We start from the raw sequence: 18,113 nt of genomic DNA, 5'->3' as shown, positions 1-18,113 counted from the left end.
GATCATTGTCCTGCTGAAAAATCCAACCCCGGCGTAGCTTCAACTTTGTGACTGACTCTAGAACATTCTTGTCAAGAATCTCCTGGTACTGTAAGGAATTCATGTGGCCCTCAACTTTAACAAGTTTTCCAGTACCTGTGCTAGCCACACAGCCCCATAACATGATAGATCCTCCACCAAATTTTACAGTGGGCAACAAGTTCTTTTCATTGAATGCAGTGTGTTTTTTTCGCCATGCATACCTGTTCATGTTATGACCAAATAACTCAATCTTGGTCTCATCTGACCACAGTATTTTGTTCCAAAATGCTTCTGGCTTGTCCAGATGTGCTTTTGCATACCTCATGCGACTCTTCTTGTGATTAACACTCAGGAAAGGCTTTTTGCACATCACCCTTCCAATGAGCTCTTCCTGGTGCAAAGTACGCTGGATTGTGGAACGGTGAACAACTACACCATCAGCAGCCAGATGTTGTTGTAGTTCTCTGGAGGTGGTCTGTGGCTTCTCTGTGACCATTTTCACCATCCTTCGCCTGTGCCTTTCCCCTATTTTTGTCGGCCTACCACATCTTTCCTTCACACGGACTGTTCCTGTGGCCTTCCATTTCACAACTACGTTTCTGACTGTGGAGACAGACAGTTTAAACCTGTCAGATAATTTTTTGTACCCTTCTCCTAATTTATAATGTTGGATTATCTTAGCTTTCAGGTCAGTGGAGAGTTGTTTTGAGGTCCCCATCTTGCCACTCCCTAAGAAAGAACCTAGGCCAGGCACAGCCAGCTATTACCTATGTTAAATAGCCTTTTTCATGATTGGTTCCACCTGTCTTTGTAATTGAAGGTCTAATGAGCTAATCAAAGCAATTTTGTGCAGCAACCTGTCAGCTATAAATCCGTACAGGTGTTGAAATGAATGCTATTTATAAGGGTGCCCAAACTTTTGCACATCCCATTTTTTGCATTTTATTTTATTATAATAAAACTATGTAATGCTACCCTAAGAATTTTGGTCTGGAAAACACTAAAACGTCTACATCTTTGTAGGAAAACAAATGTTGTTGCTGTGATCTTCTATTATAAAGGAAAAGCAAATTGTCATGAAATCTCAGAGGGGTGCCCAAACTTTTGCATACCACTGTATATACATAAATATATACATATAATTTGGTGTACAGGAGTGTATGTGTGTATATATATATATATTTACATTTTATTTATATATTTGTATTTTTTTATCCTCGGGATTGTGGGAAACAGTATTTTGATCTCCCTGTTTGTACACACAAACTGAAAGATTGACAATAAAGTTGACTTTGACTTGACAACACACTACAGGAAAATACTTAATTGTGAGTATTTTTACAGATTATTATTGCATCTTTTACCCAAGAGTTTTGCTGGTCATATACGGTTTGAAACTTATTGGTAGACCCTTAGTTAAATTTGTCTACTGCTATCCCCGAAGTCAACAATCCTTGTTTTAAAAAAAATAAAATTATTATGGCATCTTCTCTGAGCCTTTGGGGCTAAGCAATGAAACCCATTAAAACTGTAAAAGAAATACAGAAAAAAAATCCACTTGCCCCAAGAGACAAAAACACAAACGTCATGTATTGGTTAATTAGCATTTATTAATTTGAGGAGTAGCATTGCAGTTACAATAAAAGACAATAAAGTGCATTTTAAGAGATGTATTTTTCATTCACTTAAGCTTTTAATAATGATCAAAAATAAAGGTTAATATAAGAAGTGCTAAAATTTCAAAATTCCAGTAAGTGGAATATATAGTGACCCATCACCTTTAAACATATTATATTTATTTTACATTCCTTCAATTTTAAACATTAAGAGTAATGAGGAGAAATACAACAATTTACTTCAGGGTTATAAATAACCAACATATTATTGACAAATCTCACTCTAACATAAAGAACATACTGAAAAATGTATTGAGCAGTTACTGATTATTAATGAGCATGATAAGTAAGTTTTATATGTATTTATGATGGTTATTGTAGTAGTTGCAGCAGCACAGTTGTCAGCAGAACAGCCAGGAACATGGATGTTGGGTGTTTGGCAAGCTGTGCTCCCCCACTTGTGGCGTTACCTAGAAATAAAAGTAAAACACTTAATAATAAAATAATAAAGGAATAATAACATCCATGAGAGAGGCACAATTGCATTCTCAGCACTTTTTGTCATTGATCACATGGTTAAAAAGCAGTTTATGCGATCACATTTATTAATGGTGGGTTGTAAATAAGAAGCGGTCATAGATGCTTACCTTGTGCTGTTGTTGTTGTCACCTTTGGGGTTGTGGTTTCAGCTGGTTTAGCTGTGGATGAGATTTGAGCTAGTTAGATGTTTTTTGGGGGGTTAACTTGTCAACTTTGGGATTTAAGCCTTTGCAGACCATTTACAATCACAATGACCTACAGAACAGACTGCAGGAAAGGGCTAACACCAAAAAGCACAAATGGGCCTCTAATAGGTTCACACAAAATCTTTTACTTAGGTAAAAGTAGTAAAAACCACAATCCAAACACGTGAGTTCAAACTGTTACTTAAGTAAAATTGCAGTAGTAAGTATTATCTGTATATAAAATACTAACCTTTAAATAAGTAGTATATATATATTATGTAAACATGTCATGTTATTTATGTTAACAGGAACTACTAAATGTCAAATGAATGCAGCACAGTAAAAAGAACAATTATTTCCTCTGAAATTATGTGGAGTAGCAATTCATGGAAATACTCAAGAACCAGTACTTCATAATTATAGTTAGCTAGTTCAGTTCTTGAGTAAATCTACTGAGTTACTTTTCACCACTGCTTGAAACACACAGAAGCTATGCTCACCTTGTGTAGGTTTCACTGTCGCAGCCACGGTTGCTTTAGCTGTGGATGAGATTTGAGATAGTTAGATGTTTTTTGGGGGGTTAACTTGTCAACTTTGGGATTTAAGCCTTTGCAGACCATTTACAATCACAATAACCTACAGAACAGACTGCAGGAAAGGGCTAACACCAAAAAGCACAAATGGGCCTCTAATAGGTTCACACAAAATCTTTTACTTAGGTAAAAGTAGCAAAAACCACAATCCAAACATACTCCATAGTAAGTATAAGTCGTGAGTTCAAACTGTTACTTAAGTAAAATTGCAGTAGTAAGTATTATCTGTATATAAAATACTAACCTTTAAATAAGTAGTATATATATATTATGTAAACATGTCATGTTATTTATGTTAACAGGAACTACTAAATGTCAAATGAATGCAGCACAGTAAAAAGAACAATTTTTTCCTCTGAAATTATGTGGAGTAGCAATTCATGGAAATACTCAAGAACCAGTACTTCATAATTATAGTTAGCTAGTTCAGTTCTTGAGTAAATCTACTGAGTTACTTTTCACCACTGCTTGAAACACACAGAAGCTATGCTCACCTTGTGTAGGTTTCACTGTCGCAGCCACGGTTGCTTTAGCTGTGGATGAGATTTGAGATAGTTAGATGTTTTTTGGGGGGTTAACTTGTCAACTTTGGGATTTAAGCCTTTGCAGACCATTTACAATCACAATGACCTACAGAACAGACTGCAGGAAAGGGCTAACACCAAAAAGCACAAATGGGCCTCTAATAGGTTCACACAAAATCTTTTACTTAGGTAAAAGTAGTAAAAACCACAATCCAAACATACTCCATAGTAAGTATAAGTCGTGAGTTCAAACTGTTACTTAAGTAAAATTGCAGTAGTAAGTATTATCTGTATATAAAATACTAACCTTTAAATAAGTAGTATATATATATTATGTAAACATGTCATGTTATTTATGTTAACAGGAACTACTAAATGTCAAATGAATGCAGCACAGTAAAAAGAACAATTATTTCCTCTGAAATTATGTGGAGTAGCAATTCATGGAAATACTCAAGAACCAGTACTTCATAATTATAGTTAGCTAGTTCAGTTCTTGAGTAAATCTACTGAGTTACTTTTCACCACTGCTTGAAACACACAGAAGCTATGCTCACCTTGTGTAGGTTTCACTGTCGCAGCCACGGTTGCTTTAGCTGTGGATGAGATTTGAGATAGTTAGACAGTACACTTGTAGTAGTTGTTTATTTTTTTCTCTGTAAAGACATTTGCTATGATTACTCATCAGTTAGCTGTAGAGCTTCTGCAATCTCTAGTTTTCTCTTTCAAGATAACGCAAGTATCACTAGAAAAACTGTATACTTAAGCGTACGCATTAGACCTAGCGTCACAAAACTATGCTCACCTTTTGTAGTTTTTACAGTAGCTGGGTATTTGGTGGTCTTGGAGTTTGGTGTTGCAGTGGTTGGGCTGGCTCTGCTGGTGATTAGGCCCAGACCCAATTTGTCCAGCTCATGCTGGAGCTGCAAGTTTCTCCAGGTGTGAACCGCAGTAGCATTCTCAAACACCTTCAGATCTTGTACAGTGACTCTCATGAGGGCTGCCACCTCGGGCACGGTCAATTTCTGCTCATTTCAAACAAAACAAAATTTGGTTTTAAGTTTTAACACAAAGCAACGATGGAAATATCATAGATTCATAGTTAAGTTGCTAAATTACTTCTTCTTAACATGTTTTAAAGCTCTTATGGATTTAAAAATTGTAGCTTTTAAAAGTAAACTTTAAAGTCTCATTTCCTAACTTTTTGTACTCTGTTGCGACATACAGTATGGTCTGTTAAAACAGGAAGGAGGGGAAATGGCAGTTACAAAAAAAGTCCATGATTGGTTAAACTATAAATTACAAGCATTATTAACTATCTCCCACTGGAAAAATGCCAGTTAGAGTGTGCTCTTCACTACCAATGAAGGGAATAGATGGATGAGAAGATTGACTCATTTACAACCAGCAGAATGTTTGCTTTGTGTTCAAGATTTTAACACAGGGAAGATTGTGTCATGATCTGTCTGTTTCCTGTTTATTTTGAAAAGACTTCACACCCTGTATTATATCTGTTTTTATTTCCTGTTTCCTGTTTGATCACCTGATTGTGGTGTCACCTGAAACTCCCTGTTTTTATGCTGCTTGTATTTAAGTTCTGGTTTCCTGTCATTGTTTGTTCCTTGTTTACTGTGCTTTAAATAGTTTGGTTCTGTTTGTTTAGCCTTGCTCGAGAACCTAACATTAAAGGTATTTATCCTGCATTGTATGTCCTGCATTTGGGTCCATCCTTCTTTGCTAAGAACTGGGTGTTTGTGACATTCCTAAAAGCACAAGGTACGCAAACAGTTTTGATTTCCAAAACTGCACTTAAAGCTTAATCCCATTGTTGCCTCAAAGAAAACCAAGCAGAGATCTTACAGATTGTACATTTAAGCTAAGCTAACTAAGCTAAGCTAACCCTGCTGGCTGGAATCCTTTAGGTTTTTTCTAACCATTAACCCTAATACATGTATTACATTGTTAGCTTCAGTTAATTTGCGTGATGTTCATTATTTCCTTATATTTCATTGATATCTTCAACCCTTTCTCTTACAGAAATCACGTTGGGGTCCAGACTCTGGAAAGTGTTCACGTCCATGTTGATGTCCTGCTTTGACAGCTCTACTACATCTGACAGAGGTGCCCCACCTGTCAAAGAAGGTAGAAAATAAATAGATGAAATTACAGGGAGTTTTACTGGACAAAGAAACAGCCAGAATGACAGATAACATGTACTCTTACCTAGATAGGGCTTAATCAAGTTGTAGTAAGTAGAGGATTGGGAACTATGTGAGAGGAAGGCGGTTTTACTGATCTCATACAGTTCTTTCTTCTGCTCCGTTGAACATGACGCCAAATTCAGAGGTTTGGCATTGCTGGAAAAAAAGTAACAAAGTGTTGAGTCAGCATCATCACTAAGTGACAACCTCTGGGTCTGAAGAGTGATGCCAATGCAAAGTCATTTCAGAAGAAGTCCTACTGTATAGAAGTCTATGAGAAAGTGAGCATACTTCCCACTTTATTTATTACCAAAGCAAACATTATCCCGAAGAGTTTATGGTTTGATATGTCCAAGCCTTGTTATATATAGCTTCAAATTCATTTGGCAAATAATGTTCACATTTAGAGTTGACATACTTAGCTATCTGGCAAACACAATGTTCAGGAGATGGCTGTTCATTTGTACAGGTAAAATCATTTTGTTTTAAGAATTTTCTCCCCCTAATCTAAATTAAGCATCAAATCAACAGATAATAATAATTTAAGATGTACACTGCTAATTAAGTTAGCTAGCTATCAGTAGCATTAGCTTTTAACTTTGGGGGACCTATTCTGCCTCAGCTCCACCCTCTCGCCCAAATATGGTCATTTCTGGTGAAAAAATGTAAGAAATAGCTCCGTCCAAAATTCCAAACTCAAGGCATATTATTTATGTATCCTTAACCTACGTGTAACAACCCACCTGATACTGTCTGGCTTAATATTCTGCAGTGTGATGTTTAATGAGCATAGGTTGGAGTGGATGCTGTTCAGCTCAGTTGCGCCAAGGGAGTTTCCAGGGGTCTCCAGATACTTGGTGATGATTGCTTTGCTCTAAACAACATCGAAGAAAGCACAGGACATGAAAAAAGGGATATAATGTATTATAGGAGTATATTCATGATTCATGATGTTTTTATTGATTGTGTGGATTTGATAATCCCTATATGTTGTACCTTTGCTGCCTCCAATGACCCATCTTCGGTTTTCATAAGTGCTGCCAGGGTGTCAACTTTGGTAATTGTCCACTTGGAGATGTCATTAAGTGTTGCCACACGAGACACTGAACCAAGCAACTGAACTTGCTCTTCAGGAACACCGGATGGGTAAGCCTGAGAATGTGGAGTACGGTAAATGTTATATAAATGAATTGATGTTAAAAAGAAGTACCCCCGTATTTTCCTATTACTACATGACATCGTGACTGCTGTACCATCACAACCTGTTGATTTATAACACACTTTCACAAAGATAATTGTGTCTTTCTGTCTGTCTGTTTGATCTATAAAAACAAGGTAACTTAGACACCTAACATGACTTTGTCAGTTATTCTAAAATTTAGCTAGGGAATGTTAGCTATCTATCTATCAAGCTCACTAGCAAACATTAGCAATCTATCTGTCTATCTGTCTATCTATCCATCCATCCATCCGTCCGTCCGTCCGTCCGTCCGTCCGTCTGTCCGTCGGTCGATCGATCGATCGATCGGCCTGCCTGCCTGCCTGCCTGCCTGCCTGCCTGCCTGCCTGCCTGCCTGCCTGCCTGCCTGCCTGCCTGCCTGCCTGCCTGCCTGCCTGCCTGCCTGCCTGCCTGCCTGCCTACCCACCCAACCATCCATTCTTCCATCCATCCATTACTAGCGTTGAATGGTATATGTATTGGTATATCTCGCAACTTCACATTATATATGCAAAATGTACCTCATTCAATTTCCTCAGAATGACTGTCTGAAAGTCATCGTCGTCCACTTTCTGGCAGATAGAGTCCAGGTTTTCCTTCAAGATGGGGATGTCCAGACAGAGGTCGAATTGAGTCAGGTCGTAGCCAAATGGGAAGGCGTTGTCACTGACTGTCACCTGGGTGATGTTGCCCACAGTGCAGCCTTGAAATGAATAGACCAGTTAGAGGGGAAAAGATAGTAAAGTTAGATACACCAGTTTATACTTTCCTTTATGTAATCAATAGACACAACACATACACATCATGAGACTGTGTCTATCTGCCTCCTTCTTTACCTGCTCCTCGTTTTGTCTTGCGGGAACTGATGTGTTTGAACAGCTTCTTTAGCTTACTCTTCTTTACTTTCTTCTTCCTCTGTTTTGGCATAAAGCTCTTAAGGAACCTTTTCTTTGTTTTCTGCAAAAAAAGCAAAAATCAAGAATTGGTTTATTTAATCATGTGTCTCTTAGAAGGTACTTCACATAATGAAATGAGGTGAATATTATTGGACTTAACAAGATATAGATAAAAGTGAAATACTTACAGTTTTGAATCTGCCCCAGAAGTTTTCCGTTAAATAAAGAGGTAGCTCCCCGAGGTCTACCAGGGTTTTCGCATTCCAGGTAGTGACATCCCTGAAAACAGAAGATTCTTAAAGTCTTGCTTTCTGCCTTGATACCTACTTGGTGGTGTAGGATGTCGATTTGGTGAATTGGCATTAAAGATCTATGGATATACAATTGCCTCCAAAAAAGGTGGTCATGAGTTGTGGATAAAACAGTGTTATACTAGCACATAAGCCAACACATTTGATAAAAGGAACAAAACCAGAACTGTTTTTGTCCCTCTCTACATGTTCTGATTCAACTACCCCGTTTTGTGGCACTCACCCCCATTTGTTCCCACTGAAATTTAAAATCTTTTAAAAAACAAGAAATTTAATGAGGACGTCAATTAATTGTTAGTAATTGTAGTCAATTAATACACCTGGTACAAGATGTTGTACTCTTTGTTCTTAGTGGTATGGGCTACGTAACATCTCTTTATTTATTCTACTACCTGCATAAGAATATGCAAAACAATGCATCCTGGTACATGACAGCAAAGCTAGCACTGCTACACAGGCAACACATATTTGCATTTGGTATACCACTATGCTCTGTGTCTAAGGTAATGATGGATCATGTCATCAAGTGAAATAGTGTGGGTCACTCATGGGCTTTTAATAGTTTTTAGAGCTTGATGGAATAAAATATGTTTTTATAGCAGGTTTTGGACAAACAGACAATTCTTGATTATAGGATCGATTCATTTTTGGTTTTGGGCTTTTCATTGCATTTGCTGACATTATGAAGAATACATATTTTGAACAGCTTTATCATTGAAGTTGCAATCTAAATGGCTAGACATGTTTGTGTTTGTTTGCTAAAAAATGTACGTACCCGTATTTTGTCTTCCCAGACAGCAGCAGTTTCTCTATGGCAGCCACCTGGCTGGTGGAGAGGTCCTTGCAGGCTTTGAGTTTTTCCAAAATCATAGAATCGCTGTTCTCGATGTAAGACCCTTCCAGAGTGCACACCATGTTCCCTAGCACCTCCACGTCGCTTCTTTTCAGAGTCACACCTCTAATACCCTAGACAGTTAAAAACAAAGCATTTAATTTAAATTGTGCAACAGTGCCTTGACAGGCAAACATTTGTTAAACATATACACTAATACGGAAAATGGATTACTTTACAGAAACCAATTAACGATACATTCAAATGTCCGCCTATGTCTTCAACATAACAATGTGCATTTAAACGTAACGTTACTTTAAGTATGCTACAGTCCATTGTAATTACCCTTCAAAAACAAAACATGTTAAGAATTATAAATATGTAATATAATATATTATATAATATTTGTTATGTTGGCCGAAAAAATGTATTTTCTGCAATATTCTGAAATCAAATGGAAGAATACCATTGCTTTTAGTCGAAGAAGCCCTTGCGATGCTAACTTCCGAAGTCAGCCTACAAAAATACGTCACCATTGCACCCCTCTATAAAGCCTTAGGTAGGCCTACATGTTATAACTTCCTGTTGCCATTTGGTTATTTAAGCCAAATTTGATGTTTTTTTGCAGTAAAAGCTATATTTTTACAATGAATACAAAAAGTTGTAACACATTGCATCCTTCCTTATAACCTTTAACAAACATTTCTTTTAACGGCACTCACCAAGCAGTTTTGGGCCTCGCTGAATAGCTTTGAGTCTTTCTTCAAAACACTGGAGGACACAGTGAAGTCTGCAGCACCCAATGCGGTGAAGTATGACCTGCAGTTGGCACCCTCAACATCTTTGCTGTAATAAACAGACATAGAAAACATAAGGAAATTTGTTCTATATTAAGCCGATTATGAGGTCATTGAAACAAAATGTTTGAAGGAAAACTAACTTTAGGTAGATAAGCATGTCTGATGGATATTCTGTGAAGTCCTGAGAGAGGCTTCCATTGAGCAGGTTGTACATGCATGTCAGCTGTAGAAAATAATGCATAAATATATTAGAACTCAACAATACAACATATATTTTCCTAAATGTATGACTCATAATATTTATTTCAGATAAAAGGCTTTACTAATTTAAATGTACCTGTGTTTCCTCCAGCTGAACCTTTGCCCTGCCTTTTCTTGGCCTACAGGAACGGATCAGCCCTTGGACCCTTTTCTTTTCCATTTTCTTCACTGTGGTACATGTGAAGCCTTGCAGAACAGTTGGATTTAGCCTGCAGGAGAAAATTGGAAAACAGAATAACACAGGTAAATAGACCCTGAAAAGACTTCCATGGGGAGAAACAAAAAGTGTTCAGAAAAGTGTTCACTTACTGCTCGGTGTCAAAGTCTGTTTCGCCCAGTGAATCAAAAAATATGGCAGCCTAGAAGAAAAGAGAACAATGTAAAATAATACTCATAATATTTTGCCCTTTAAAGCAACAGGCTACAATATGGTGACGTTGTTCGTGTTAATTCTTTGTGTTTCAAAAACTTGAAGTGTTTTGAGTCCTAAGACTTTCATCCAATATTCTTAAAGGCGACTTATAACCTTGGGGAAAAACATTTAGGTCTGTTTGGGTTTATTTTTTGCCAATTTGTTTTTTTTATCAAAGAGTAGAGGCAGAATGAAAACAACAAGCTAAAGAGGGTTATGACGTAAATAACAATATTAAGTTGTAACAGTTGGACTCGAGCCTGGGAGATTGATTTCATTTGACATATTTCCAGTCTTTGTGACCACTTAAAGTGCTTTCACATATACTGTATGGTCAGCTTTGACCTATTTGATTCATTAGAAAAAACACAATGGAATACTTTTTGAGCATTCATATCCATATTTGTGACAAGCATTTGTTTAGTATGAAGCCATGTAACAAGCTTTGTGTCGAGATCCTGCTCAACCTGTCACTGTTCTTTTCTCATTAATGACTGCCTTGCTGCACATTATCCCTTAATACAAATTAAATGTTTTTTTGCTTCTATTGATTTCTTTGAAGAGTCATTTCTGGCACTATAATGGAATATCTGCAGCTTCTGTCTAAATGTGTTGTCCATAGAGCTACGTACTGACCTGCTCTCCTGTCCATGTCTTTTTGTTGATCTTACTGAAGTCCACAGGCTTAGAGAATACCAGCAAGGACGATGGAATCTCAGTTGCCATGGCATCGGGGACATTCTGCACCACGCCGGCTGCACTTCGGTCAACAGAGATGATCTACAATATCATAGATAGAGACAAAATCAGAAATCATGTGAGTGAGTACATACAAACAGGTTCAAACACTTGAATGCTACTTTCTGCATATGTACACACTTACATCCACCTGGCATACAGCACACTTTAGATATCTTTAATTTCAATTATGTTTTTATATTAAGTCAGCAATGTTGTGAGAGAATCAAAAGTACCTTTTGGACGAAGACGTGTTGGATGACTGTCGGGGCTGCTATCATGTTGTTAACAAAGACGGTGTTCTGAGAGATGCTGAATAGCACAGTTGCTGAGACGTTCTCAAATAAACCTGAAGGAACTCCAGCGACGAGCGTGCCGAGGGATTCCAGGGAGAATCCATTGTTGAGCTGTTCACATTTATCATAGCCAGAGTTAGTAAAGTCGCATATGCAAAGTAATTAAAGTTAATTTAATTTAAAATATTGAATCAAAATCAGATCACTGTTGGGCTTTGAAGCATCTAATTTTCATATTACATGGCTTAGTTGTATATTGGATTCTTGATTTAGGACATTCCAGGAGGTTGTTAATTTTCCCTAACAAACCGCTGCTACGGAGGAAAGATTGTTGCACATTATCCCTTATACAGTATATAATTAGCTCCCCGGCGAGGTGGAAAGTAAAGTCCATACCTGGAAGTGTGAAGAGATGATTTTTTGGATGAATATGTTGGCCTGCCCCTGGTTCCAGGTGTCGACTGAGCCCAGGGTGGACAGAGACGAAACCACCACTTCAGAGGAAATGGAAGTGATCTGGCTGCTGCTGAGGCCCGCACTTGCACTGCCCAGGTTTGCAAACGTCTCCATTGTGAAGGTCTTGAAGTTGGATGCCAGAATAGCAGATACCTGTTTGATGTCGGAGAGAGATGGGGATCGAGTTAAAGAGGCGAGCAAGGTTGCAAAGATAGGTTAACTGTACATACATATATATTAGATCCAATTTTGCACAAGGCACAAGTAATGGGATGACGTAAGGCAGTTAGCATCTAACCAAAAGTGCAAAGAAGTTGTAAAGTGTAATGAATATGTATTAAATAAGCCAATAATATGACAGATATAAAAAGTTAAATTATATACAGAATGAAAAGCATTAAACGGGCACTATTATGCTTTTTAGGCTTCTCCCTTTCATGTAGTGTGATATATAGTTTTTAGTGCATGTAAAAGCTCTGCAAAGGCTGAAATGCTAACACCTCTATTGGACTCCTTTGTTTACTTCTGTAACATAGTGACATCACTATGTTACACTCCAAGTCTAAGTGGTTGACCAATCACAACAGACGCAGACAGCTAACCAATCAGAGCAGACTGGGCTCTGGTTTCAGACAGAGGGTGAAAACAGGTGCTACAACACAGGCAGTATGAGAAAAATAAAGAGCTTTTTGAACATTAAGACAGTAGAGGCACAACATACAAATATGAAACCTAAAAATTGGCACAACAGGACCCCATTTGAGTACTATAGAGGTAGGAGAAATATGTACAGTTTAATAAACACTGCATAGAAAGTAGTATAATTATGACTACCCTATAGACCAGTATAGCCACTTGGTTGAAAACATATAAGTACACTACATAAGAAATGACTGGTATGGAAAATTGTATAATTGTAAATACGTATGACTAATGTGATGATAGTCAATCACTCTCAAACTCATTAGATTCTTCTAGTATATTCTCCAAGTTTTGGTGTAAATTCTCGATAACAGCAAATCCTAAAACATCAAGAACTTATATGCTGTTATTGTGCAATGACAGCTTTGGACAGGAAGCTGATAAGGTTCCACCACGTCATGTCTTTAAATACATGTAATAACTGGATTTCTTTGGAATATATTGTAATGTTTAACTGTTCTGGAAATTCCTAACCAGGCTTCTTAGGTGCTGAGTGACATAATGGTTTATTTTCAGGTTTCTGGAGCATCTTTGGGAACTGTAATGTTATTTTCCTAAATCCCCCCTTTAGATTTTTTTTTTTACTAATCTTCAATTCTGGTATTTTCAATTTTATGTCTAGGTTGCGTCACTGTATGCTTTTTATGCAGTTTTCCTGTTGTGTTTTTACTAAAGCCCCATTTACACTATCTGAAATTATTGTGGTTCGTGAAATTACAAACAATGTGATAAGTAATTTTTGTGTTTTCTGCAATCTTGGTTTTTTTTAGAAATCATTGGCCCTGGTACCTCAGGATCCTCTGTTCCATTGCAGAATTTCTTGATCTCCTCCAAGATTTGTATTGTGTCAGCTTCACTGGCAGATGAATATGCTGAACTTGGGACCTCAGGAGAGCACAGGAAAGAACCTGGAACCCTATATGAATTATAAAAAAGAATATTTACAGAAGGACAAATATTCATCCGTAAAATGATATGTATGCTCTGTATACATGGCTGACATTATCTTGTTACTATAGGCAGCAGACAACACGCAGATTCCTGGGGCCTGTTTAGATGCTGCACACAATGTTTTTTCAGTACACACATTATAGGCAGTGCATTTTAGCTGTTTAATGGCAGGGCAAACCGATATACACTTTATATAGGCCTATATAAAGTTGATATGCCACAAGTAGATTGACTGTGATACATTCCACTGTTTAATTCTGCCCGCATTTCGAGGCTTGGGTGGGTGCAATTGAACAATACAAAAAGCATATCTTGGGAAATAAGTGGATACTCACTTCAGAGGGTTGAAGGTGGGGTTAAATTGATAAAGATTCAAGATGTAGTAGTCGGTTACAGTTTGTGTAATTGCTGCGTTGTTAAAGAGCTCCAGGTTGGCTTGGTCCACCCAGAAAACGTCAGTCTTCAAAAAAATATGAAAATATAGATGAATAAATGATTTTTCAAAATGCCTTTGATTTTTTAAACAAAAGTAGATTACTTTTGTGAAAGCTATGCGTAGTTTATCAGCAATGTCTTTATCTAATCTGACGTTAAGCATTACTAGTACATTTTTAAAATCAAATATCAGGACATACTTGACTGGTGGATATGAAGTTGCTGATATCATCAACAGTGGCAAACGTCACAAAGTTGCCGATGTTATTGACAAACCATGCGGTAGAATTCAGTTCTGCATCATTGGCGTTGTAGCATCTGGCTTCAGAGCCTATGAAACAGGGAAAACACAAAACATTTAGGATTACGGTTAGAGACATTTTAATCTCTTGAGCAATCACAATGACAATACTAACATGCTAACATTTGGCAGATATAATGTTCCCATATTTGATAAGCATGCTAATATTCATTTGATAATTGAGTAATTTTTCAGAAAAGATGAAATGTCATTGTGTTTTTTAGGAATCATTTTCTGGAGACCAAAAATTGTTTTTCGACAGATCATTGCCATCTCTAGAGTCAAAGCGCTAAAATGGCTCAAAAATCATTTGTGATGGAAATGTAGTTCCAATAAATGTTAACGGCCACAGGGATGTTATGTATTATAAAAAGATAGTAGTCTTGTGTTATTGTTAATGTAAAAAGTATCAAACCTTACTAAATTATATTCTGTACAACTACATTAACCTAAACTAAATCAAAAAGTCTTGTTCTATAAAAACACATCATATCTGTTTTGCTCTCCACCTGAAGAATGTTAGATTCAGTTTTGGAAAGTCACTATTAAATCCTTTAGATCTACAACTCAAAAATGAACCTTACCATTTCCCAGATAGGTTCTGATGGTGGTGTATACATCAGCCTGTCCAAACTCAGAGTTGTTGTATGTGAAGTTATTTCCCATTACGGAGACCCTATTGAGAGCAAAGCAAATTCAATGACAGCCCTGTTGTCACTGACTTTTATCGCGCTGTGAGAAAATAAGAGACTTACAGTTTTTGGAAGGCAAAGCATGACGCATTCTGCACTTCGTTGGAGCTGATGAGGGTCTTGGTGAGGAATCTAAAATATTTTGTCAACCGCACATCAAACCAGGAATTAACCTCGTCCCGGTTGTTGCTGCTCAGCGCCAAAGGCCAAACACAGGGGAGGGTCATCATCTTCACATCATCTGGAACATCCTCCTAATGGCATACACATGAATTTGCACATTTAACGAGAGGCTGGAATAAAATACAATTTAGAGATGGAATGTCTCATCAGTTATAATGTAAGTTAAGTGGCACTAATCAGTCGAGTGACGTACAATTTCTAGGAAGGCAGCAGTGTTTTTGTAGTTGTTAAATATGACGCAGATGTCAGATTCGTTGTCAATCACATTGGGTCGACTGAGGAACTGATGCAGCTCTGAGGTGCTGATGGTACTTAGGAGCTGAAAGAAAGAAAAAAAAACATATTGATGGAAAAACTTGTTTATACTTTAATATAAGTACTAGAACAGCATACCACCTACGGGTATTTGCATTAAAGCCAGGACAAGGTGGTCGCTCAATTTGATCCTCTATATGGAAAAAAATATATAATGTTTTGATTACCTCTGACTCCCGTGTTGGGGGCAGAAGCGACGTGAACGTAGACAAATCTGGAAACTCAAATCCGTGAAAAGTGTTTTTCAGATAGATGTAGAAGCTTCCACCCTTGTAACACTCAAGGGGCGTTGGAACTGTTTTAAAAACAAAATAACCTTCATTAGTTTTGGAGACATATTGCCAGAGAAAAAAATACTGAATAGATTAACTTCACAAACCTTGAAGGGATTGCAGAATATTTTTGTTGATCTCGCGTTGGGTGCTGCTGCTGAGTGTCAAGCGTTGTGTGTCCAGCAATGTAATTCTAAATTCAGATAAAGATTAGTGTGAAGCAATTCAAAAATACAAATCATCACAATGACCATGACCATGACCCTCCAAAGAAATTCTTACATCTCTTCGCTGCTGTAACACCCCCTTTTCTTCCCGATGTCAAACAAAGAAGTCACCAGGCTGGGAGAGAGGTTAACCAGAAGAGGGCTCAGTCGCCTGAGCCACAGCAGGAACTCTGTGTCATTGATAGCTGGAGAAGACAAATTCCCTCTGTCATATACTGCCTGGAGAAAGGAAGATTTCACCTCCACTGTGAAATTGGCTGGGTGAGCCTGGGGAAATATTAATTAGTATTAATATAAGTTTGAACAAAAAGGTTAGCATTATAGTTGTTTTATGATATTAATCATGTGATCATTCAAGAGTCAATATCTAATTGATTTCACCTTATGCTTGGCAAGGTGTTTCCACATTGTCTTTTTTGTGTTGGTATTTACGGCTAGAGTGTAAGTTCTACCACTTTGCTATATTTGGAGCTGTGACAGCTACTTGCTGTATGAAAGCAGTCTAAGAAACACATTTTTATAAATACTATCATTACCAAAAATTAAACACAGTAGCCTACTGTACTGCAAGTCAAACTATAGAGAATAAATACAAATGATTCCAATTTGAATTATGAGACCAATTTGATGATAGCTAAGGTTTTTAGATGGATTATTAGACAGGTGACTAATGTAAGACAGCTAGCTGATGCATACCGAAGTTAGCTAGCTGGTTGAGTAGATCTAACTTTTTCGACCTGGCTTGTTAAGCAGAAAGCTAATGTTCGCTAGTTAGTTTGATAGAAAGCCAATGGTCACTAGCCAGCTTTCAGACGGACAGACAGACAGACAGACAGACAGACAGACAGACAGACAGACAGACAGACAGACAGACAGACAGACAGACAGACAGACAGACAGACAGACAGACAGACAGACAGACAGACAGACAGACAGACAGACAGACAGACAGACAGACAGACAGACAGAAAGAAAGATAGATAACATTCTCTAGTCTAGCCAGCTCATGAGATACATTGCTGACTTTTGCTAGTTAGCTTGATAGATAGATGGCTGTAAGTTTAAAGATGTTTGAAATGCCACAGTATTTAGCTGTGTTAGCCTAAGTGAGCTTAAAAAGTAGGATTAGCGAGTGGTTTCTAGCATGTTCAACAGGCCATTATTATAGACAAGATATTAATACATCTTGGTTGCCTGTATTGTTTGCTGTTGTTCACAGGTAATGCCTTATTAATGTTACTGCTAAAACTACTACTACTACAAACATGCTTTTATTATGTTTGCTACCTTGTTCAAACATCTTTAGGCAGCTTAAGCGAACAGCTTCATCTTCTAAATGTTTTGCTGTCATTATGTTCACAATGTATGCTTTCAGTTGGATTATTAAGAATGTAATGTAAACATCTTTCAATATACTGATGCCATGTTTGTGTGGAAAAATAAAACAATGTGAATATTAAGCAAAAAACAAAATAGTGTCAGCTATAGGCCTACAGATGTTTACCTCAATAGCTGGTGAGACGATGTCAAAGAAAGCACCAAAGTTGACAGGGCTGATGACTTTCATGATATTTGTCACATCCATCGTCGTCTTTAGATGTGAGGGAGTTGCTGCGAGCTGAGCCAGCTGACTGAAAGTAAGAAGATCTGCAACCTCCACCTAGTGACAATCAGTACAGTAAGTGAGTAAACACCAGTTGAACTTTAACGTTTCCCTGCATGCAGTTTTACGCTTCGTTTAAAAACTGCACTTCCCATGATAAACAGGCTAATCAGCTAATCAGTTGATTTAGACCTTTTATAGTTTTTGCTGTAATTTATATTTATATATAATATATGTTTTGCCTTGAAGGAATAAAATCAAGCTATGTCCAATGACATAGCACAAATGATGTGTAATAAATGTACAGGTCAGTTTCACAATAATCTAAAAGTCACTTTGCATTGTAACTGCACATATTACATTTTTCAATATTTTTTATTTTAAGGAGTATTCATATATTTCATTTATATTGCTACATGTTAATGTTATTATCGTTTTCTTAAAAAAGTTTGTCATCACTTTTTTTTTTTTTTATGTTTCTGTATGCCCCAAACCAGACAAATTCCTCGTTTGTACTTGGTAATAAACCTG

At 37.3% G+C, this 18,113-nt stretch overlaps 1 protein-coding gene across 5 annotated transcripts in view; it reads right to left on the bottom strand.

The window, feature by feature from the left end:
• Positions 1 to 1,613: 1,613 nt before the first annotated feature.
• LOC134881465 (uncharacterized) overlaps positions 1,614 to 18,113 on the bottom strand; it is a 35,034-nt gene continuing 18,534 nt past the window's right edge. Inside the window, exons 74-104 of one of the 5 annotated variants that reach the window (XM_063908819.1) lie at positions 17,484 to 17,639; positions 16,035 to 16,246; positions 15,860 to 15,945; positions 15,648 to 15,775; positions 15,359 to 15,484; positions 15,046 to 15,236; positions 14,875 to 14,966; positions 14,190 to 14,320; positions 13,890 to 14,014; positions 13,393 to 13,519; positions 11,842 to 12,054; positions 11,386 to 11,556; positions 11,048 to 11,191; positions 10,309 to 10,358; positions 10,076 to 10,208; positions 9,879 to 9,961; positions 9,661 to 9,784; positions 8,882 to 9,072; positions 7,984 to 8,074; positions 7,736 to 7,856; positions 7,421 to 7,602; positions 6,677 to 6,832; positions 6,424 to 6,554; positions 5,703 to 5,836; positions 5,515 to 5,609; positions 4,285 to 4,504; positions 4,037 to 4,075; positions 3,450 to 3,488; positions 2,863 to 2,901; positions 2,285 to 2,335; positions 1,614 to 2,107 (exon numbers count right to left, since the gene is read on the bottom strand). In XM_063908819.1, coding sequence (XP_063764889.1) covers positions 2,010 to 2,107; positions 2,285 to 2,335; positions 2,863 to 2,901; positions 3,450 to 3,488; positions 4,037 to 4,075; positions 4,285 to 4,504; positions 5,515 to 5,609; positions 5,703 to 5,836; positions 6,424 to 6,554; positions 6,677 to 6,832; positions 7,421 to 7,602; positions 7,736 to 7,856; positions 7,984 to 8,074; positions 8,882 to 9,072; positions 9,661 to 9,784; positions 9,879 to 9,961; positions 10,076 to 10,208; positions 10,309 to 10,358; positions 11,048 to 11,191; positions 11,386 to 11,556; positions 11,842 to 12,054; positions 13,393 to 13,519; positions 13,890 to 14,014; positions 14,190 to 14,320; positions 14,875 to 14,966; positions 15,046 to 15,236; positions 15,359 to 15,484; positions 15,648 to 15,775; positions 15,860 to 15,945; positions 16,035 to 16,246; positions 17,484 to 17,639 — 3,879 coding nt within the window. In that variant the 3' untranslated portion in view covers positions 1,614 to 2,009. The remainder of the gene's footprint in view (positions 2,108 to 2,284; positions 2,336 to 2,862; positions 2,902 to 3,449; positions 3,489 to 4,036; positions 4,076 to 4,284; positions 4,505 to 5,514; positions 5,610 to 5,702; positions 5,837 to 6,423; positions 6,555 to 6,676; positions 6,833 to 7,420; positions 7,603 to 7,735; positions 7,857 to 7,983; positions 8,075 to 8,881; positions 9,073 to 9,660; positions 9,785 to 9,878; positions 9,962 to 10,075; positions 10,209 to 10,308; positions 10,359 to 11,047; positions 11,192 to 11,385; positions 11,557 to 11,841; positions 12,055 to 13,392; positions 13,520 to 13,889; positions 14,015 to 14,189; positions 14,321 to 14,874; positions 14,967 to 15,045; positions 15,237 to 15,358; positions 15,485 to 15,647; positions 15,776 to 15,859; positions 15,946 to 16,034; positions 16,247 to 17,483; positions 17,640 to 18,113) is intronic. The other 4 variants (XM_063908822.1, XM_063908821.1, XM_063908820.1 and 1 more) reach the window with 4 other exon arrangements.

The sequence above is a fragment of the Eleginops maclovinus genome, chromosome 19 (genome assembly GCF_036324505.1).
Source record: "Eleginops maclovinus isolate JMC-PN-2008 ecotype Puerto Natales chromosome 19, JC_Emac_rtc_rv5, whole genome shotgun sequence".
Lineage (NCBI taxonomy): Eukaryota > Metazoa > Chordata > Actinopteri > Perciformes > Eleginopidae > Eleginops > Eleginops maclovinus.
The sequence above is the reverse complement of the archived record's forward strand: the minus strand, read 5'-3'. Positions and strand labels throughout refer to the sequence as shown.